The following is a 23,766-nucleotide window of genomic DNA, read 5'->3' as shown; positions in this document are numbered from 1 at the left end:
TCCATCTCTCTCTTTCTCTCTTACTTCTCTGATCAGCTTGACAAACGAAGGAGACACTCGGAGACCCCAAGCGATCATATCCTGTGACTGCACCTTTCGCCACTTGATCCTTTCTTAACTGGTTCACCTCAGCCATTTGAATGGCTCCCCCATGCCACAAGCAACTCAGTTGCCTCTCTAGCCGAAAAGTATAGGTGGAAGGTTTCTCCTCCTCCTCCTGAAACATGTTCTGAAACCCTGTCATAAGCTCTATTGGGTTTCCTGTCACGCCAAAAACATTTTCTAGCATTTGCATGTAGTCCACGGAAGTAACAAAAGGATTCTGTGCCTTTAAGGATCTCACTACATCAGCAACTGGCCCTCTCAAACTCTCTACCAGTTGCTGTCTTTTCATGTCAGCAGAGCACTGCCACTCATCCAGCATCTGAGAGGTCTGCTCTGTCCAAGTCTCATTCTCCTCTTCCCCGAAGGGGGTGAGCGTTCTCCTGAGAACATCCCCAGCCTATGATAACTGGGACTTTGCACCTGGGTACTTTGCTGTTTATTTGCCAGGGAGGTAAGGGCCGATACCAACTCAGAATGCTCGCCCCTCGCTGGGCAACTCATTAGACCTTTCACATCAGACCACTCCTTCCCCTTGCTCCACAGAAATGAGAACAACTTGTCTTTAAAGTCTCTGCCCCCAGCTATGGGAAACTCAGCTTCCGATTCAGCACTCTGTCTACACTCCTCTCCACTGTATGGACAGCCCATGATCCCTTCTCTCCTGGGGCCCCAATAGTACCAAGTAGTTTCACTGCTGGTTACGTCAGTGCTTGTCTGAACTAAAACAAGGTCTTTGTCTGCCATTTTGTCAAACCTCCGTTCCATGATCATAACTGTTCCTAATGTTTTAATGGTACTTAAAGTCCTAATCAACAATTCACCAAAGATGCAAATGTGTACCCACTCAATACACACGCATTCATTACCGGTAACCCCGTGGATTGCACCACCGCTCAACCATGCAGCATCCATAACCACGTATCTTAAGCACTTTATAGTTTAACACAGGTTTAAGCACACAACCCACCGGATCAGTGCTCAGGGCAATCACACAGCATCCAACGAAATTGATCCGGGACAATATCCCCACAATGAAATCTCCCTGGTTTCCTTGGCTGTGTAAGCCTAAGGAATACACACTCCAGTCCCACCAAACTTGTGAGATTGATTCAGCTCTTCCACCTCAAACCCCAGTTTGTGTGGATGCTGTGTAATTTGCTATCCTGTTACAACTCAGTGCCAAGAAATAACAGACAGCACACTGCATACAATTAAAGGAATTATATTTATAAATCTTAACTAAAGGGTTAGTAAAGAAAAGAAAGAAAAAAAAACAAAAAGGGCCCATTATAATTAAACAGTCAAACGTGCACAAGTTGGAGCTCAACTCTTCCCAAAACTAATTTAAAAATTAAAAATGAAATTGAGACTGTAAAGGTATTCATCCTCTTTGTAATTACTCTGCTAACTTTTCTCAGGTGCAATATACAGTATTACCTTACCAACTCACCCAACCTGTTGATGCAGAAAATTGTAGGATCACCTGTTTTAATGAATTCACAAGAATAAATACCCCCTCTCTCTGTAAGGTCCAGTAACATGGTAGATTTTCAACAGACCAAATCAGAATGAAAAGAGAGCATTCAAAATAAGTCAGGGAAATGATAATAGAAAACACAAATCTGGGGAAGGGTACAAGGCCATCTCAAAGGCACTGAAAATACCTTGGAGCTCAGTGCAATCCATTGTTGAAAAAATGTGAAAGCATAGCCACTCTTTCTAAGTCAGGCCACCCCTCTAAACTTATTTGCTGGAGAAGATTGGCACATGTAAGAGAGGCTACAGTTCATGGCTCCACAATCTCCAAGGCCTCGCACAAACAGTGTATTAATGGAAGAGTGGCAAGGAAGAAGCCCTGGCTTAAAAAAAAGCATATCCTTGTTCATAATGACTTTTCAAAGTGTCACTTCGAAGATGCTGTAAAGATATTGAAGAAGATCTTATGGTTGGATGAGACTAAAGTGGAACTTTTTGGCCTCAACACTAAGCGGTACATGTGATGTAAATCTAATACTGTGCCTCAGCCAGGTAACTCTATCCCTACTGTAAATCATGGTGGTGGTAGCATCATGCCTTCAGTATGCTTTTCAGTAGCAGGGAATGGAAATCTGTTCAGTATTGATGGGAAGATAAATGCTGCTAAATTTGTAGAGATCCTGGATAAAAACCTGTTAGCCTCTGCCAGAAAGCTTAAACTGGGGAGGAAGTTTGTCTTTCAGCAGGACAACAACCCAAAGCCCACTGCCAGAGTAACCATGGAGTGGCTTCAAATTAAGAAAATTGATGTCTTTGAGTCCCAGTCAGAGTTCTGACCTTCACAAGATTGAGCATCTCTGGCAAGACCGCAAGATTGCTATCCACCAGAATTCCCCAACTAACCTGCAAAGCTTGAGCAATTTTTCAAGGAGGAATGGGCAAATCTTGCTCCATCATGTTGTGCAAAGCTAATAGAGACTTATCCAAAAAAACTACTAGCTGTAGTAGCTGTGAGAGGTGGTTCAACTAAGTACGGAGCAAAGGGGGATGAACACTTTTCAAAGGCACTATAGTTTCATGTGTTTTAAGACTTTCCAAACTCTGTTCAGATTATGTCACAAAATCATACTTTATTGCAGAAAGCATAAGACACTGGCCCTCATTAAGGATGGTCGAGTTATTGGAGGGATATGCTTCAGAATGTTTCCCACTCAAGGATTCACTGAAATTGTCTTTTGTGCTGTCACTTCCAATGAGCAGGTGAAGGTAAGAGATAATTCCCTGGAGAGTGTATCTGCAAATTTTAATGAATGCAGAACTCAGCAGTGTTGCTGTTATGAACATGTACAGAGATGAAACTTAAAGGTTAAAGTCAGGACTTGACATAGAATTTGTTTGTCAACCTTATGTTATTTTAAATCTAGGCAGACTTGCAATTCTTTATGATGCACTTTTTCTCCCATTTATAGTCAGTAGAAAAATATGTAAAACTTGTTTTAAGGGTTTCAGCCTTCTAAACTTAATTGTTGCCCTTTGCTAATCTGTTTATAATTAAAATAACCTCCTTGAGGTATGTTGTTAACTAAAGTAGTGGAGTAAAGAGCTTTCTCTGGTAGGGAACTTGCTTCACAAAGTTGCAACCTAGGAAAGTTGTTGGACATCGTGGGGGAATGAGAGAGATAAATGAGCTCTAATTTCAAGGGTAGTTGTGTAATGATTGGAATGGTATGGTGTTTATTGGTTAGCTTGTCGGACCTGAAGGAAATGCTCTGATGCATCCTGGTCAATAAGCAGTGCTGTAGAGGCACTCAAGATTATAGGTTCACCCATTCTTGCTATCAGGAATTGGGCATCTGGTTTGGAAACATAGTCAAAATGAGTCAAATATAGTGAGTGGCGCTAGAAAGTTTGTGTACCCTGTAGAATTTTCTGTATTTCTTTATAAATATGACCTAAAATGTGATCAGATCTTCACGCAAGTCCTAAAGCTGGATAAAGAGAACCCAATTAAATAAATAACACAAAAAACATGATACTTGTTCATTTATTTATTTAAAAAATGATCCAATTTTGTATGTATTTGTTGGAAAATGTATGTGAACCTTCAGGGTAATACCTACAAAAAGCTATTTGGACTCGGGCGTTCCAATCATTGAGATGAGATTGGAGGTGTGGGTTGTAGAGATGCCCTGCCGTATAAAAAAGGAGACACAAAGTCAGGTTATTGACAGAGCCTGTTCTTCGCAAGAAAGATCTGTATATGTATACCATGCCTCGATTAAAGCAACTTTCAGAGGACTTTAGAAGAATTGTGGAGATGCATGAAGCTGGAAAAGGCTACAAAAGCATTTCTAAAGATGTGAGTGTTCATCAGTCCACAGTAAAGAAATTGTATGCAAATGGAGGAAACTCAGTGCTATTGCTACTCTCCCTGGGAGTGGGCACCAAGAACACAACATGCAATGCCGAAGGAGGTGAAAAAGAACCCAAGGGTAATCTCAAAAGACCCGCGGAAATCTCTAGCACTTGCTAAAGTCTCTGTGTATCTACTGTAAGAAAAACAAGAATGGTGTTCATGGAAGGACAACATGGAGGAAGCTACTTTTCTCAAAAAAAAACATTGCAGCACATCTCAAGTTTTCAAAAGACTGCCTGGATGTTCTACAGTGCTTCTGGGACAATTTTCTGTAGACAGATGAGACAAAAGTTGAACTCTTTGGCTGAAATGCACATTGCTATGTTTGGAGGAAAAGGGGCACTACACACCAACAGCAAAACACCATCCCAGCTGTGAAGCATGGTGGAAGGAGCATCATGGTTTGGGGCTTCTTTGCTACCTCAGGGCCTGGACAGCTGGCAATTGTTGAGGGAGCAATGAATTCAAAATTCTATCTAGATATTTTACAGGAGAAGGTCAGGGTAGCAGTCCATCACCTGAAGCTTAACAAAAGTTGGATAATGCAACGTAACAATGATCCGAAAGACACGAATAAATCAACAACAAGAATGGTTTAAAAAGAAGAAAATTTGTGTTTTGGAATGATCAAGTCAAAGTCCTGACCTTAATCCTATAGAAATGTTGTGGAAGAACCTGAAGCAAGCAGTTTTTTTTTATATAAAGGAGGAATGGCCTAAAATTCCTCCTCCAAGCCAATGTGCAGGACTGATCAACAGTTACTGGAGACGTTTAGTTGAATTTACTGCTGTGCAAGGGGGTCACACTAGTTACTGAAAGCAAAGGTTCACATACTTTTTCCAATAAATACATGCAATATTGGATCACTTATCTCAATAAATAAATGAGCAAGTATAATGTTTTTTGTGTTATTTATTTAATTGGATTCTCTTTATCTAGTTTTAAGATCTGATCACATTTTAAGTCATATTTATGCAGAAATAGAGAAAATTCTCCAGGGTTCACAAACTTTCTAGCACCACTGTGGATGGATTTTCAAAATGCAGGCAGACAGCGTTATAGTATCTTTCACTTTCTGCAAGGGAATCAGCCTTCCACCTCATCCTCTCTCTGGAAGTGGTCAAGTTTAAGTGAATTTATTCTTTTGCATTTTTCCCTCTGACACAAACCCAGACCTAGGTTTGTATTTTTGGGACCTGGTTCTTTACCATCGCAAGTCAGAACTGTACACTCTAAATTTTTATAAAACCTTTGACTGGCTCATGTTGCCTTCAATCTGGATATCTTGTAGTTTAGTTCTCTTTGAAGTCTTTCCCAATTGATAGCCATTGCAGCATTATATAGACGTTGTTTTAGAGTTAGTGTTTTAAATTTATTCCTTCCTTTCCTATTCCCATTTGTGGCAGGGTCAAGAACTAGGGGATTGACAGTAAGTGACAAAAGAACAAAGAGTACATGGGAAGCACACACAAAATGCTGAAGGTACACAGATCAGGCAGCATCTATGGAGGGGAATAAACAGTCAATGTTTCAGGACAGGAAAGAAGGGGGGCTGAAGCCCAAATAAGGTGGAGGGAGTGGAAGGAGTACAAGCTGGCAGGTGATAGGTGAAACCAGGATAGGGGAATGTGGGGGAGGGGGAAATGAAATAGGAAGCTAGGAGGTGATAGGTGGAAGATTTAAAGGGTTGAAGAAGGAATCTGATAGGAGATGACAGTGAACAATGGGAGAAAGGGAAAGAGGAGGGACGCCACAGGGAGGTGATGCTAAGGTGAGGACGAGAAGTGATGGAGGGGAACCAGAAGAGGAAATGGAAAAAGAGAGAAGGGGAATGAGAAAACATTACCATAAGATAGAGAAATTGATGTTTATGCTGTCAGTAATATGAGGTGACCCTTCCAAACTGAGTGTGGCCCATTGTAGTGGCAGTGGAGGCCACAGGCTGACATGTCAGAATGGGATTCGGAGGTTGAATTGAAATGGGAGGCCGCCAGGAAACTCCCACCTTCTGTGGCAGATGGAATAAAGTTACTCAATGAAGTAGTCCCCCAATCTACTTTGGATCTCACCAATATAGAGGAGGCTACACTGGGAGCACTAGATACAGCAGATAACCTTGACGGACTCGGGTCAAGTGTTATGTCACCTGTACCCAAAAGTTAAAATAAAAGATAAAATAGTGCAAACGAGGAATAGTAAGGTAGTGTTCTTGGACTGTTTGGAAGTCTGATGGCAAAGGGGAAAAAGCTGTTTGTAAAATGTTGAGTGTGAGTCTTCAGGCTCCTGTATCTCCTCCCTGATGGTAGTAATGGAAAGGCAGCATGTCATGGATGGTGATGGTCCTTAACGATAGGCATCATCTTCTTGAGGCACTGCCTTTTGAAGATGTGCTAGATCGTGAAGGTGATCTTGTCCCCGTGATGGAGCTGGTTGAGTCCACAACCCTCTGCAGACTCTTTGAATCGTATGCATTGAAGCCTCCATACCAGGCAGTGATGTCAGAAGGCTCTTCATGGTACATCTGTAGAAATTTGCAAAAGCCTTTGGTGACATACCAAAGACTCTTCCCACAACACAATTCTTAACCAAAATCAAAAACTGCTACTTGATAATGATTCATCAATATTTAGATGGATTTTGGTGGTTCTATGTCTCTACTGCAATTTGAGTAGGACTGCTCTTGTGCGATTTCACCTAATGTTCTCCACTAATAATTGAAAATGCATCGCTGGACTGTTACCTTTGGAGTACTCCTCCTTCATGTCCCCTTATCTCCTTACTACAGCTTCTTGACAATGCATCCAAATATATATTAGTGATACCAAGCTCGCTCTCGTTCTCCCTTCAGCATCATGCTCAATGCTCTCCCTCCACCATTCCCTCACCCACCTCGTCCCCCTCCCCATGTGCTAAACTGCTCATGGTGCAAATGCTATTGGTCATTGGCAGTAGCCCTCACTCAGTGGTTAGGGTGCATCCCCTTGAGCCTAACTAGTGTTGGACTGCTTTTTTTTCTCCAGTCCTGCTGAAGGTTCTCGGCCCGAAATGTCAGTTGTACTCTTTTCCATAGATGGTGCCTGGCCTACTGAGTTCCTCCAGTATTTTGTGTGTGCCACATGTTTAATAGTTCATATTCCCAATGTGCTACATTCTCTTTCCATCTTAAAGCTCTTCTTAGTTTGCCTCTTTGATCAGCGTTTTGCTTATCTATCTTCCCTATGGATTTTATTGGTTTCATCTATGGTCTTACCATTACAGAGAGATCTTTTGAATGATTTCCTTAATTGTAACAGTTTGACCTTGAATCTGTTCCTTGTACCAAACAGTAGTTTAAACTCTTCTATCACATTTACCTTGAGTATTTTCTTTGAATGTTATGCTCTTATAATGAAGCACCAATAAATGCACAGGATATTATAAAATATCAAATATTATTTCACTCCAGGGTTATGGGACTCATCTGATGAATCATCTGAAAGAATACCACATTAAGCACAATATTTTACACTTCCTGACCTATGCAGATGAGTATGCTATTGGCTACTTCAAAAAACAGGTAATGCTCTTTGGCTCATTTACAGAATAAAGAAAGAAATGTAATTAAAGACCAAATACAAGGATCGTAAAAATAAATGACTAATTCCTTTTTGTGCTTTATCCTCTCTTGTATCAGGGTTTCTCAAAGGATATAAAAGTTCCTAAAAGCCGTTATGTTGGGTACATCAAGGATTATGAGGGAGCAACATTGATGGAATGTGAACTTAATCCCAGAATCCCCTACACAGAGCTATCACATATAATCAAGAAGCAGAAAGAGGTATAGTCATCAAATTCTAAAACATTGTTTAGGTAGAAGAGTCATTTCAATATTTTAAACCTAAATGCACAGGTATACAAGATAATCTAAGGACTAAGGAGTTAAGGCCAAAAGGACCTAATTCCAGGTTTAAATTTCTATTATTTTAACCACTCGAAGAGTGAAAAAGGCACACAGTGTAAAAACAAGCCTTTTGGCTAACTACGTCTGTGCTGAGCAGTGGGTACCCATCCATGCTAATCCCATCTTCTCACTTTTATCATACTATATATACTTACCTCCATATGTTTTCTTATGTTATTTAAATAGTAAATTCATACGTCAGCTTTTAATCAAAAACCCACGTGTTGCAATGTGATAATGGCCAGATAATGAAGAAGAAACAGAAAATGTTCGATGTACTCAGCATGTCAGTGGGAAGTGAAACATGGTTAATATTTTGGGTTGAGACCTTTCATTTCAACTGAGAAGGAGAAGATAGAAGCTCGTTGAATTTCAGGGATGGTAAAGGAGGGTGAAGAGTGTCTAATGAGATAAAACTTGAGATAAACTGTAAACCAGGTTGTCTATCAATGAGAGAATTGGAGATCGAGAACTTAGACAAAGAAAAACAGAGTTAAAGAATGTAGGAGTTGTAAGATGCAGAGAAAAATGATGTGCTCGACAGGTTGGGTGGTGGGGGAGCATAGCTTAGCCAATATACCTGACCCATTAGGCCCAGATAATCTGATTTAGTAATACTGATTGGGTGACTTGAAGATTAAAAATTAGCTAGGACATTGGGAAATTTTCCTGTTCTTCTTTAATATGAAGCCTTTGGTTCTTCTATATCTTCCTGAGAAAGTAGACATGTTTTTAATGCTTAATGTCTCATCAGGCACCAATAATACTCTTGTCAGTACTATGTGGAATGGAGGCAGTGAATTCTGTGCTCAGGTTGGAGTGGGACTTGAACCCATGTGCTTTCTTCTCAGGTGAAAGTACTTTTAGTTGAACCATGAAAGTGATCATGTCAACATACACTGATTAAGACAGTAGCTCCTGACTAATACCGTACAGACCATTTAAAAATGAATTGTGTTCCTGTCAAGTGATAGTTCCATAGCAACAAGATACTATACACACTGGGCAGTCACTGAATGTGGAAGACATTTATGGTTTTAGCAAAATGAATAAGTTGTTCAAAAATGAACTAGTACGAGATATCTAATATTTATTCTATTGAAGTAATCCATTTTTACTTCATTTTCAGATCATAAAGAAGCTGATTGAGCGAAAGCAGGCACAAATCCGGAAGGTTTACCCAGGCCTCACCTGCTTCAAGGAAGGAGTTCGGCAGATACCCATAGAGAGTATACCTGGAATTCGTAAGTGTTTCATTTCTGAAGAGTGAATACACAATGCTTAGAAATGCTGAAGGTCATTGAACATGATAATGTAATAGCTATCGTAAATAATACACTGGAAATATGTAGTAAATACAATGTTAGAATGTTTGTTCCATTTATATTTATCCAGTTGGAATGTTTTAAAATCAAGAATATAGAGAATTGCACTAGGAATAAGCCATCTTATGCTTGGGGAATGCTCTGCTAGTCATCAAGGTCATCTTATCTCTTCAGCATCATTTTTCCACGTGGTCCATATGCCTTCATATCAACTTTTGTTTTGATTGAACTCAGTAAACAAGTCTCTACTTCCTTCCAGGGAAAGAGTTCCAAAAATTCTTCACCTTGAGTAAAATTTCTACTTGTATGTCACCAAGTACAAACATTTTCCATGTTTTGTACTATTCTGGCTGTTTTGCTAAAAAGAAATGGAGACTGGAGATGGAAATTAAAATGTAGGAGTGACACTGCTAATTTGAATTATATTTATGCACTCCTGTGTGTGTTGGGTTTCTGGCTGCTTCTGACAAAGAAGTTGGTTCTTAATGCCATTGCAAGTATTGCTGGAGTTAGAGCTGAATGTGCAAGGGGAATAAAGAGGATATTGAACTTTTTATATTTAAAAAAACTCACTTTTCCTTCCTCCATCTACCTGGTAATCTCTTGTCTGTGATGGAACTTGAAGGTGACTTAACTCTTTCTGGAGTTTGGTGTCAGGCATAAGAATAATGTGGCCTGTTGGCCAGAGCCAACTAATCTCCAGGTTTTATTAGGGTGTTGGTGCTTGGGGATGTTGGCGTCCAAGAGGATGTTGGCATTTGGTTTACTTATCCTCTCAGTGGCTTTGGAGAATAATGTGGTGATATCACTAATACTACAGTATTTTGTGTAATTCATGTTTCAGATCTATGCGAAAGGTAGGGAAGCACTGCTGTCTGGTAGACTGTGTGTGCCAGTAATATTGAAGCCTTTGAGAGTTGGCTCCTGAGTTACGGAAGCAGTTCACAAACTTTATGGTCTAGTTGTGGATCTCTGTCAGGGTGTGATGTCATTTAGTGAGGCTGGTTAGTAAAAAACCATCTTTTCCTGTGGATTCTAAATGCAAGGCCTGATTTGAGTTATACTCCTATGAAGGAATGCAAGTGGACTTGAAACTTGTGTCATCTACTACTGTAAAACAATGACTGAAATTGGACTGATCTGAATTTGAAATAGGGGCAACGTAGGCTAAAATATTTCCCTGGTCCTGTAGAGGAGTAGATGGAAAATGGCGGTGAATTTCTCAGGTGCACAGATTTGAGAAAGATTGATAACTAAAGATTTGATAACTAATTGTTCTTCTTCAATGTTAGAATGAATCAAAATTGTTTGCGGTCCAAAGAAGACCTTTATGCTAGCTGATGCTGTTTTCCCATCTTGCTTAAAGATGGACAGAATGAGCACCATGATTCAGGCTGCAGCTCTGTGGCAGCATGGAAGCGGCAATTGATAAGCACAATAATGATGAGTTTCCTTGTAGAAGACAGATCAGAGAACCCTTTGTTGTGTTACTACAATCAGATTTGTATCCTTTCTTGGATGATCAGCATTAGGGTAACTGAGATAACCAGGTATGTCCTGCTCATTTGTGGACACCAGGTTGTGGACTTGTGTCTGAAGTACTCTTTATCAAAACTGAATCAAGGATACTGTCAGCTTCTTAACCCTTGCTGTTTCTTATTTTACCATATGGCAGGGGTGGTGCTGAGCCTGGCTGAATATTTTAGTGTCATGTGGGCATGTAAAGGGTACTCACATCAAGAATGAAGGCATGGTTGAAGAGGTGCTCATTCTTACTCATTGTCTCGGTGTCCTTGATTAATTTGTTTAAATTCTTGGCTCACACTAAAGTGCATCCTGACAGTGCATTATCAGCAAGTTGCTGAGGAACCTCCTGTGCTCCCTCCATCTTTGCTAGTTGCAGGTTTCTGTTAATGTTGGCCTTCAGATTCTTTGTTTTCACTTGAGGAATGATGGAGTTTCTAGTCCAAAAAAACTTGTGTTTTTATTAAATCTTGGATCTCATGGTCATGCCAAATCCCTTCAGTAGAGAGTTAAAGTTAAAGTCTGTCCCGAGCCTTATAGGCTCATCAGGCTGGTGCTTATGCCAGTTTCCGTAGCGTGAAGCGACTGACGAGTATGAGCCCTGAGAGTATACGCCTACCAACTTTTATTGCTGAATAAGTTTTGAACTTGTGATACTTCAGGTTCAACATGTGCAGTTGTTCCTCTTTATTTAACACCATTATTATAGTTTAAATAGATAATTAAAAGTTGAGAATTTTGCACCAACTGATGCTATTCAGATTATTTAATGTGGTGGCTGGTCAGCCAGTCTGATCATGTCACAATTGCTAGGGTTTTGGATCTCCAATGAATTGAGATGTGACAACAGGAGACAGGGAAATTTTTCATCACAGTTCACTATATATTTGTAGCAGCTTTCTTTGAGGTCTGCAGCATGCTTCAACCTCTGGAAGTTTTGGGCTATTTAAGTTCAAAATGTGTAGTTATGAAATTTTAAAAAGTGAAACAAAGGAAGACTACATAGAAGTCTCAAAAGTACCACTTCTAATTTTTTCTAAATTTAAACATAACATAGTTTGAGAGAACCAATTAAATATAGTGGGAGGATCAATTTCCTTCCAATTCAACAATATAGATCTTCTAGCCATCAGAGTTAGAAATGCAATCATTCGACGTGCTGAAGAAGATAAATGCAGTGAGTCTAACATTGGTAAACCAAAAATTGCGGTAATAGGATGAGGTTGTAAATCGATATTCAAAACCGCAGAAATAATATCAAAAATATCTTTCCAATATTTCTCCAAAAATGAACACGACCAAAACATATGAGTTAAAGATGTAATTTCAGAATGACATCTATCACAAATAGGACTTATATGAGAGTAAAAACGAGCTAATTTATCCTTGGACATATGTACGACCTTAAATTGTATTAGTGAATGTTTGGCACATAACGATGATGTATTAACTAATTGAAGAATTCTATCCCAATTCTCACTAGAAATACTAAAACTAAGCTCTCTTTCCCAATCCTTTTTAGTCTTATAAAGAGGCTCTGAACGTATCTTCATAATTATATTATAAAGTTTTGAAATAAGCCCTTTTTGAAAAGGGCTTTTAAATTTGAAAAGTTATGGAGACCATTTATTCAACATTTTCATATGATGTAATATGACCCTGTGCCAAGTTCATTTGATTTCCCAGCTTTTAGCTTATGTATTTTGAGAGGACCGGAAGTGACGGCATTGATGAATACTTATTTTTGTGAGCTATTATAAACAGCCCCCCTTTTTTTTCTTTTTTTTTCCTTCTCTTTTTTTTGTTAATTTTTTTATTACTTATTAGTTATAGTTATTAGATTAGCTAGTTTTGCATTATAAATTTTTTTTTGTTTTTTTTTCTTTTCTTTTTCTGTTTTCTTTATATTATACATTATGAAATATTTAGATTTACTATGTTCATACATAGATCCTATGGCTTAGGTCTTGGTAAACTCATATATATTGTAACTATTATGTATGTTTTTTTTTCATATGTAATGGAATGTGTATGTTGGTAATTTCTTTATCAATATATCATTTGTATTCTGTCCATATTACTAATACTAATAAAAAGATTTAGAAAGAAAAGGAAGACTACATAGGATCAAATGAGGGGCAGGAATTGGCCATTGGCCATATACACCCCAGACAATGACAGGTAAAGCCCTCCCCACTATTGTGCACATCTACACAAAACTGTTGCAGGAAAGCAGCATCCATCATCAGTGCCCACTCCCCTCACCCCCACCCATTTCATGCTCTCTTGCTGCTGCTATCAGGAAAAACTTACAGGAGCCTCAGGACTCATACCACCAGGTTCAGGAACCATTATCAGGATCATAAATCAAAAGGGGTAACCACTCAACTTCACTTGCCCCATCACAGAAATGTTCCCACAACCCATGGACTCACTTTCAAGAACTCTTCAACTAACGTTCTCAATATTTATTTATTGCTTATTTATTATCATTATTTCCTTTTGTTTGTATTTGCATAGTTGCCTTTTTCATACTAGATGAACACCCAAGTTAGTGCGGTCTTTCATGGATTCTGTTATGGTTATTATTCTATAGATTTATTTATATAGCCTGCAAGAAAATGAATCACAAGGTTGTATGTGGTGACACCTATGTACTTTAATAATAAATTTACTTTGAACTTTGAGCTCCTTCTACCTCCATAAATTTATCTGGTAACTTAGCTTCTATGATTTAAAAAATTGCACATGTTGACCACTGAGCAAAAGTCAAACTTGTGTAGGACTTGTACGATGAATGGTAGGACAGAAGGATGTATAATGGAACAGAGGGACTGAGGAGTGCAAGTGCATAGTTCATTGAAAGTGGTGTCACATGTTCTCAGAGTGGTGAAAATGGTGTTTAGCATGCTGACCTTCATCAGTCAGGGTACTGATTATAGGAGTTGGGACTCGATATTACAGTTGATTTAAGTTACTGGTGAGGCCACACTTGGAGTACTGTGGAGTTTTGGTTGCTCTGTTATAGGAAAGATGTGGTTAAGCTGGAAAGCATGCAGAAAACATTTACAGGGATGTTGCCAGGACTAAAGGGCCTGAGTTATAAGGCGCGGTTAGCCAGGTTAGGTCTTTATTCCTGTTTCATCCCCTTGTTGGCTGTAGTCTAGGGGTGTTGGGGAAGCACCATAAAAACAAGTCCACCCTCAGTGTTGTATGTTATTTGTGATGTGAAAAGGACAAGGCAGGCACAGGCGGTCCTATTTACAATATATTCACAGAAGTAATCCAGGGCAACCAAATCCAAGGAAGTGTTCCAAATCCAAAATCCACAATACAAAAACACAGGCCAGAACACAAAGACTACAGGTTTGTTAATGTGGAAACTAGTGCAATTCCTTAACAGCCGATTCTCCCCAGCAGCACTCTCCCTTCTCCCTGGTTCCTGGATGCCAGCATCTTTAAATTGTGCTCTACAAATCCCGATTGGAGCAGTCCTGACAAGAATGCAGGTCCAACAGATTGACAGCGGCTTGGCATAACTAAAACAAGGAAAGCTGGGTGAAGAGAGAGAACAGAAAACAAAAGCACGAGTATGCAGTAACAATTCCTTAGTAGGAGAATGAGGGGTGACTTAATAGAAACATTTATAATTATGAAAGGCATAGATAATGTGTATGATAACATCCTTTCCCCCAGGGTAGGCAGCCCAAAACTAATGGCCATAGATTTAGCGTGAGGGGGGAAAGATTTAAGACAGACATGAGGGGCAACCTTGTCATGCAGAAGGATGTGAGTATATGCGGTGAGCTGCCATAAGAAGTCATGTACAGGTACAATAGTATCACTTAAAAAGCACTTGGATAGGTACATGGGCAGGCAGGGCTTGGAGGGATAAAGTTTTCTGTGCCTCCTACCCAATGTTATTTGCAAAAAGATGGCATAGCCCAGATGGTGAGGATCTTTGATGATAGGTGTTTTCTTGAGATAATTTAGTGGTGCCTATGATGTATTGGGCCAAGTCCACGCACTCTGCAGTTTCTAATGCTTCTGTGCCAGACCACGATGCATCCAGTCAGGATACTTTAAACAACATTTACTCTCCACTGTTTGTGGCACATTGTAAGTGAGGTTGTACCCACATTTTGAGAGATTCAGGAGGGGATTGAACTGGCTGTGTGATTGGATTTAATAAATTGTCTTTTATCGTGTTGAGCTTTAAAAGAATAGTTTCAAAGCTAGTCCTCAGAAGGAATGTTATAACTACTTGTACTGGTGCCCAATATCTAAAATTATTTTAGCTGCCTTACAACATATTCATTTCAAATGAATGATTCAAAATTCCTGTTGTAAAATAATGTGTGACAGTATACCATGAGCATCACATTCTGATGAAGGATCACTAACCTGTGATGACTTCTCTCCACAAATGTCCCCTGACTTGCTGAATATTTCTATATTTTCTGTTTTTATTTTGGATTTTTGCTTTCCTTGCCATGAGCATTAGTGTACATTGTCTAAATTTTACCTTTTAATCCTACTTTCTATTAAATAAGCTGCCAATAGGTGCTCCATGTAATATTAAGGTGATCTCTCATACCCAAGGAAGTGAAGTAAAGTTTTGAATTTTCATACTATATTTTTCATTGATGCAAATCTGCAGTTGAATTTCTGCTGTAGCCCATCCACTTTGAGGTTCAACATGTTGTGCATTCAGAGGTGTTCTTCACATATGTGGTTATTTGAGTTACTGTTGCCTTCCTGTCAGCTTGAATAATCTGGCCATTCTCCTTTGACCTCTCTCATTAACAAGGCAGTTTCGCCCACAGAACTGCTGCTCACCGAATGTTTTTTGTTTTTCGCACTCTAAACTCTAGGGAATCTTGTGTGTGAAAATCCCAGGAGATCAGCAGTTTCTGAGATACTGTCTGGCACCAACAATCATTCCATAAAGTCACTTAGATCATATTTCTTCCCTATTCTGAAGTTTGGTCTGAACTACAACTGAGCCTCTTGGCCATGTCTCTCTATGCCTTTACGTCAGGAGTTCCCAAACTGATTAATGGTAAGGCATTGTGGCATAATAAAAGGTTGCTGCCACACGAATGGCTGATTAGATATTAACAAGCAAGTGCACAAATGTACTTAATAACGTGGCTACTAAGTGGATAGTGATAAGGAAAAGAATTCTGTTTTAATTTGTTCTTTCTCTTTAACAGAGGAAACTGGATGGAAACCTAGTGGCAAGGATAAAGGGTAAGAACAATTGGTCAGTGCTTTTTGTTTCCATATAAGTTGGCATGTTGAAGTTAGGGGAAAATGCAAAGTATTTCAAAACTTGAATCTTAAGAAAATATTGACTGGATGAGAGCCATAGCAAAAAAATTGCCATAACTAAATTGGTAAATTGGTTTATTGACACATGTACCAAGGTGCAGTGAAAAGCTTGTGTGCCATCCATACAGATCATTTAATTACAACAGTGGATTGAGGTAGTACAAGGGAAAACAAGTACAGCATGTAAAATTAAAGTGTGATAGTTACAGAGAAAATGCAGTGCTGGCAGACAATAATTCTTGTGTTAATGGTGCTCTCATAATGTTAGTAAATTCACTCAACATTAAAAGAATAGAGATGTACATTCAAGTCACCATGGTGTGTGATTTGGAGATAATTCTGTCCACAGTATTGTTGCTCTTATCTGCTTGACTATTGCTGACACTTGATTCAGTTCAGAGGTATTTATTTTGAAGTTGATGGGAGGATGATGGTGCTCCAGCTGTGGCAGCCATAATACACTGATGATAAGTAGAATCACATTCTTCACTTGAGTTTTATAGATAGTTGAGTGCTGCTGTTGTTTTTACAACCATAATGTTGAATTTGGTTGTCTGAATTTAGTTTTGGGCTCAGAATATGTTGATATTTGGTGGGATGAAAATAATGTTGTAGTTCAAAGAGATGGCTTGCTTTTTCTTAGGAGTGACCATTACCAAGCATTTGATAGTGGTAACTGATGTCAGTCAGTATTTCTGTGTGACATCCAGACCTTGTTATAATGGCGCTTCTTTATTGCCAGTGTTGAGATTAGAGGGTGGGGGTTAGTGCATTGAATTCTCCTGTTTCTATTGGAGGAGCATTCATTAATAAGTATTGGATTTATGAAGTTTTATCAATAACCTTGCACTCAATGTCAATAAGACCAAGAACTTGGTTGTGGACTTCAGGAAGTCAAGAGAGCACACAACAGTCCTCATCAAGAGATCAGAAATAGAAAGAGTGAGCAGTTTCAAGTTCCTGGGTGTCATCATCTTTGAAGGTCTATCCTGGATGCAACATATTGATGCAATTACAAAACAGGCAGGACAGCAACTATGTTTTGTTGGGAATTTGAGGAGACTTGGTATGTCACCAAATACTCTAGTAAATTTCTATCGATATACCATGGAGAACATTCTAACTGGTTGCATCACTGCCTGGTATGGAGCAGCCACTGCACGTTTGGACAAAGCTGCAGAAAATTGTAAACTCAGGCAGCTCTATGATGGGCACTAGCCTCCTCAGCATCAAGGACACCTTCAAAAGGCGATGTCTCAAAAATATCCATCATTAAGGATCTCTACCACCCAGGTCATGCCCTCTTCTCATTGCTACAATCAAGGATGAGGTACAGGAGCCTGAAGTCACACATTCAGCATTTCAGAAGCAGCTTCTTCCTCTCCGCCATCAGATTTCTGAATGCACAATGAATCCGGAAACACTATCTGACCTCTTCCCCTCTCTTTTTGCACTACTTATTTAATTTAGTCTTTATATTTACTTATTGGAATTCATAGCTTTTATTATGTATTGCAACCTGTTGCTAACACAAAACAACAACTGTGTTACGTATGCCAATGATAATAAACCTGTTTCTGATAGCTATTTCGAAGTGCTTATAAACTAATCATAATATCTTTAAGTATTTGTTGTTAAGTTTGAATAATTACGTTTTTTTCTAATGAGTTTAAGAAACCTAGTTAAGAGGGAGCTATATTTGTAGCTATCATTATATTAATTCCAACTCATTATAAATCTACTTTCTGTGCCCACAGCCCCAATTACTTTTTAGTTTTTTCCCCCAGAGACATCATGTGCATTATTTTCAAAGGAAACAACTTTCCAAGGCAAAGTTAATTCACAGACATTAATTAATCTTGACAGAAAGAGCCTCATTCACCCTATTTCCCTGTACTCTTTCAATACATTTTCTCACATATGCCTATTAATTCCCCTTTAATTCCTTTTATTATAAACCTGACTTGTAGGAGACAATTAACCTACAAGCATATCCTTGGGATGTAGAATGAATATGCTTAATGTTCTTAAATGAAGAGCTGGATCCTAAAGAATTACTATTAACAGGTTGCTTTCTGCTCTCCAAAGTAATTGAATTAAGTTTATTGACTTTTGAATTAGGAACCATACAAATGTATTGTTTTCCTTTGTGAAATGAAGTTTATTCTGCTTTTGAGCTCATTTAGTATCTTAAGTATATGATCTATGTATTATTGTAGTGATGTTTTATGAAGTCAGCTGTAAAAAAAGTTATTTGTTCAGTCAACCAGCATTTTAAAGTTGACTAAATAAATTAATACTGAATATATATGGCAAACAAATATGTTTTTCATTCTTTACACCAACATATTTAATAGAGATGATATTTCATGCTTGAATCAAGATCCTGCCAGTCAGTCAATTATATATCTTTCAGTTAACAACTGTGGAAATTCAATCTATGATAATATATATTCTGATCAATTTCTACTGTGTTTGTATTCCAGAAAAGAATTGAAGGATCCAGATCAGCTGCACAATTCTTTGAAAAATCTACTGGCACAAATAAAGGTTTTGAGAACAGTATTCTAAGGAAGCCCTTCCAATATAGTTAAAGAATATTCTTCTGTAAATGCAGTGGCACTAGGTTGATTTCTAGCCTTCTGATGTTGAATGGTCATTTTTTTGCTAAAAGATTTAAATCATGCAGCTTGATTTGAAATTGAGTGAACTTTGGCAGCACAGCAGTGCAGCTGTGTCTCAGCCAGAGACTCGGGCTCAATTCTAACCTTGACCACTGTTTGCATGGAGTTTACACATTGTTGCTCTGATTATGTAGGCTTCCTCTGGGTGCTCTGGTTTCCTCCCACTTTCCAAAGATGTGTGGGTTGGTAGATTTGTTGGCCACTAAGTTGCCCCTAGTGTGTAGGTGAGAGTTAGCGCTCGGGGTTGGCTATTGAGAATGTGGAGAAAATTAAATAGGGCTTAATGTAAGTGGTTGTTTGATCTTAGACATGGATTGATGGGCCCGTTTCTGTGTTGCACCTCTCTGTGCCTTTAAAGTTCGGGTTTTGAAGTCATTGTTAAAGTTTCACTACCCTTTTGGGTCTTCATATAACACATTTGAGTTGAGATGGTAAATAGGTATCATCTTCAGAAACAACCTGTACTGCTCTGCTTTCAGAATCTTTGAGTGGATGCACTAGACAAAGCTTGCCCTGATTTTATTTCCCACCGGCAAGTACCAGCTTCTAGGGACACTCTTCAATAACCACCGTGCTGTGGTTGTGAACTTGCAATATAGGGGTTTACAAAGTCACATCCACCTGCTTCATGGAATTGAATCAAGGCGTAGCTTATTACTTAGACTGCTTGTAGTTTATTTTCATATCAACTGTCCTGTGTACTTCAACTTTTTTCAGAGCCATCCTAGTGCCTGGCCTTTCATGGAACCAGTGAAGAAGTCTGAAGCTCCAGATTACTATGAAATTATTCGCTTTCCAATTGGTATGTTTCAGTAACTGCATGTACTTAGTTTTGCTCATTCAGCTTTAAGATAGTAAAGAAGATTGAAAATATTTAGATAATTAACTCAGTGTACAGTGCTATTTACTTTTTAATTAACTATTTGATCAGATTAATGTTTGAGCAAAAGTGCCATTAGTTTCTGTTGTTAGTTCATCAGCATTTGAAATGGATTCTCATACAACCCAGCTGAGCAAAGCTGATTTATTAATGAGAGGCTCAAAAATAGTAATTATATGAGCTTACCAACATTTTGTATTTTGCATCAGTTAATTGAATTTGAATGTGGATATATTGTAATGGACACAATATATTTTGATTAGCCTCATTCATTGCTTTTATAAAATAATTTTACTTGGATTTCATTTTCATGAAGTTACTATTGTGGGTTTATAATCACATTCTCTATTCTTTACTAAGCCAGGCTAACAGTTTCTAAAAATTGTTCATTTTGGCCTTTTACAGTACTGTGCAAAAGTCTTAGGCACATATATATAGCTAGGGTGCCCAAACCTTTTCCACAGTACTGTATTTGTCAACATGGAGCAGAGTGAATTTGAAATCTGGTGGGAACAAAGCATGTTGGGAACAGCAAGGGTGGAGCACTGCACGGCGAGGGTGTGGACCAGGTGGCAGCGGAGAGTGCCAGGAGTGGGGTACAGCACGTGGGGTGGGTGTTGCAAGTGCAGTCACATCCAGCCCTGAGGCTCCAGGCAAGGTCATTTGATTCCAAGCATTTGGTTTATTGATCATTACAGAATGTGTCTCTTTTGCTTTCTGCTCCCTCCCCTCTCCCTTCCCCTTTTCCCAACCATGATTCCCCTCTCCCTGGCCCCTTCCCACTCTCAGTTTGCAATAAAGACCCATATCAGAATCAGGTTTATCATCATTCACGTGTGTCATGAAATTTGTGGGTTTTTTTGTGGCATCATTACAGTGCAATAGATAAAATGACAATGGTACTGTGCAAAAGTCTTAGGACCCTAGCTAGATATACAAACCCCATTTCCAGAAAAGTTGAGATGTTTTCCAAAATGCAATAAAAACAAAAATCTGTGATATATGTTAATCCACATGAACCTTTATTTAACTGACAAAAGTACAAAGAAAAGATTTTCAATAGTTTTACTGACCAACTTAATTGTATTTTGTAAATATACACAAATTTAGAATTTGATGGCTGCAACACACTCAACCAAAGTTGGGACAGAGGCATGTTTACCATTGTGTTACATCAACTTTCCTTTTAATAACACTTTTTAATTGTTTTGGAACTGAGGATACTAATTGGAGTAGATTTACAATTGGAAATTTTGTCCATTCTTGCTTGATATAAGAATTCAGCTGCTCAACAGTCCGTGGTCTCCGTTGTCTGATTCTCCTCTTCATGACGCACCATACATTTTCAATAGGAGATAGATCTGGACTGGCAGCAGGCAAGTCAAGCACACACACTGTGTCGACAAAGCCACTCTGTTGTAGCCCGTGCAGAATGTGGTCTGGCATTGTCCTGCTGAAATAAGCATGGACGTCGCGGGAAGAGACGTTACCTTGATGGCAACATATGTCTCTCTAAAATCCTAATATACGCCTCAGAGTCAATGATACCTTCACATACATGCAACTCACCCATGCCGTGGGCACTGATGCACCCCCATACCATCACAGATGCTGGCTTTTGCACCTTTCGCTGATAACAATCAGGATGGTTGTTTTCATCTTTGGCACGGAGAACTCAATGCCCATTTTTTTCCAAAAACTAGCTGAAATGTGGACTCATCTGACCACAGCACACGGTTCCACAGTCTTTCGGTCCATCTGAGATGAGCTCGAGCCCAGAGAACTCGCCGGCATTTCTGCATAGAGTTGATGTATGGCTTCCTCCTTGAGTAATACAGTTTCAAGTTGCATTTCTGGATGCAGCGACGGACTGTGTTAAGTGACATTGGTTTTCCGAAGTACTCCCGAGCCCAGGTGGCTATAATTGTCACAGTAGCATGATGGTTTCTTAGGCAGTGCCGCCTGAGGGCTCGAAGATCACGTGCATTCAGCAGTGGTTTCCGACCTTGCCCTTTACACACTGAGATGTCTCTGAATTCTCTGAATCTTTTTCACAATATTATGTACTGTAGATGTTGAAGGACCTAAATTCTCTGCAATCTTGCGTTGGGAAATGTTCCTTTTGAACTAACCAACAATTCTCTCACAAATTTTGGCACAAAAGGGTGAGCCACGACCTATCCTTGCTTGCAAAGACCAAGCCTTTGATGGACACTACTTTTATACCCAGTCATGATACCTCACCTGCTACCAATTAGCCTGCTTAATATGGAGTCTTCCAAACCGGTGTTACTTGAATATTCTGTGCACTTTTCAATCTTATTTTAACTCTGTCCCAACTTTTGTTGAGTGTGTTATAGCCATCAAATTCTAAATTTGTGTATATTTACAAAATACAATTAAGTTGGTCAGTAAAACTATTGAAAATCTTTTCTTTGTACATTTGTCAGTTAAATAAAGGTTCACATGGATTAACATATCACAGATTTTTGTTTGTATTGCGTTTTGGAAAATATCCCAACTTTTCTGGAAATGGGGTTTGTATGTACCTTAGATTTTTACAAAGTACTCTGTATAGGTTAATGAGTATGTTCATTAATATTGCAAACTGCCACCTTGTTTAAGGTGCAGACTTTATGAGGAGGATCACAGAGTGACAATGGCATAGAAGATTGACGGTCAGCCTGTCAAGTCTGTGCCATGATCATAAAATCCATTATTTACCATTGTTTGATTTTCTTCTTTTGAAATAAATTGAAAATAAGTTCGTTCTATGTGCTAAAAAATCCTGTTTTTTTTTAATTGTTTAGACTTGAAGAGTATGAGTGACCGTTTGAAGAATCGTTACTATGTTTCCAAGAAGTTATTTATTGCAGATGTTCAACGCATCATCACAAACTGCCGTGAATATAACCCCCCTGAAAGTGAATACTGCAAATGTGCCAATATGCTGGAGAAATTTTTCTACTTCAAGATCAAAGAAATGGGACTCTTGGATAAGTGAAGATATTTGTGAATGAGATGGACAAAAGTTCAGGTGTTCAAATCTTACAGACTGTGAAGTCAGTTAAATAAACTAATCTGTAACTCAGTCTGTTCAGTAAATGGGATCACTGAAATTTGTTTGAATGCCGTGGTAATTGCATGGGCTGGCCATTGGTACCCACAATGCGTTGTTTTCTTTACAAAGGTCCAGAGTGTTTAACTGTTCAAGTTTCCATCTCACTGCATGCAGTTTCTACTGTCAATGTACACAAGTAATTGAGACATTAAATGCTCTGCCTGGATATCGAATGATTCACAAAGATGATGTGCATTACAGAAACAATCACCAGGTTGCAATTGTGGCTTATTTAAATCAATAAGGGAACTTGAAAAAAACAGATTCTTTCACCAAAATGCATACCACAGTGAGCTTCCCACTTTTCACTCTGTGGAGTCTGTGACTTCAGCATTGCCTGTCAATAAACAATGACAGCATGGTGCAAAGATGCCTGACTACTTTGCTTTTGTAATTTTTTTAAACCGAGTTGCATTTTGTACGTTTGCTGTAACATTTTGCTCATGTAAATAAAAAGAGGAAATTCACTCAGAAATGTAATCTTAATTTCTCACTGAAGAAAAACAGCTCTGCAGACAAAAGTAAATGCAGGGCACATGGAAGTTTTGAGGGGTCAGTGCACATTTTGTTTCACTCTCACTGGTCTGTTAATCATGCAGTTTGCTTTTATATAATAGTTAACATTGTAAATGTACTTGCACAAATGATCACTTTGATAAGTCATTAACAATGAATTTGCAATGAACATGAATTGAAAATTTATAAATGAGAAAGGTAGTTGCAGGGAACTGCTTTGGTGTTTTAATTTTCTCTTTTACAATCAGTGTCTCATTGTCATTAATACCAATTTAAATGATAAACTGATTTTGGTGGAGATTTTTTGATAAATTGTAAAATAAAACCAAATGAACAACTTAAAAGGGTCAGACTAATTATTTAATGTTGAAGAATGGAAACTTCTTTAATGTTTACTAATTAAGTTAATGGCTTTCATTACAATGAGAGTTTTGTTTTCTGAACC

General features: G+C 38.6%; 1 protein-coding gene across 3 annotated transcripts in view; it reads left to right on the top strand.

Annotated features, from left to right (window-relative positions):
* Window positions 1-23,272, top strand: part of kat2a (K(lysine) acetyltransferase 2A) — a 60,293-nt gene extending 37,021 nt beyond the window's left edge. For all 3 annotated transcript variants that reach the window (XM_059956462.1, XM_059956464.1, XM_059956463.1), the window contains exons 11-18: window positions 2,721-2,847; window positions 7,443-7,553; window positions 7,671-7,814; window positions 9,067-9,181; window positions 16,003-16,039; window positions 18,607-18,670; window positions 19,522-19,606; window positions 22,495-23,272. In XM_059956462.1, the coding sequence (XP_059812445.1) occupies window positions 2,721-2,847; window positions 7,443-7,553; window positions 7,671-7,814; window positions 9,067-9,181; window positions 16,003-16,039; window positions 18,607-18,670; window positions 19,522-19,606; window positions 22,495-22,688 (877 nt within the window). In that variant the 3' untranslated portion in view covers window positions 22,689-23,272. The remainder of the gene's footprint in view (window positions 1-2,720; window positions 2,848-7,442; window positions 7,554-7,670; window positions 7,815-9,066; window positions 9,182-16,002; window positions 16,040-18,606; window positions 18,671-19,521; window positions 19,607-22,494) is intronic.
* The last annotated feature ends 494 nt before the right edge of the window (window positions 23,273-23,766 follow it).

The sequence above is a fragment of the Hypanus sabinus genome, chromosome X1 (assembly GCF_030144855.1).
Source record: "Hypanus sabinus isolate sHypSab1 chromosome X1, sHypSab1.hap1, whole genome shotgun sequence".
NCBI lineage: Eukaryota > Metazoa > Chordata > Chondrichthyes > Myliobatiformes > Dasyatidae > Hypanus > Hypanus sabinus.
This window is presented reverse-complemented; position numbering and strand designations above follow the sequence as displayed.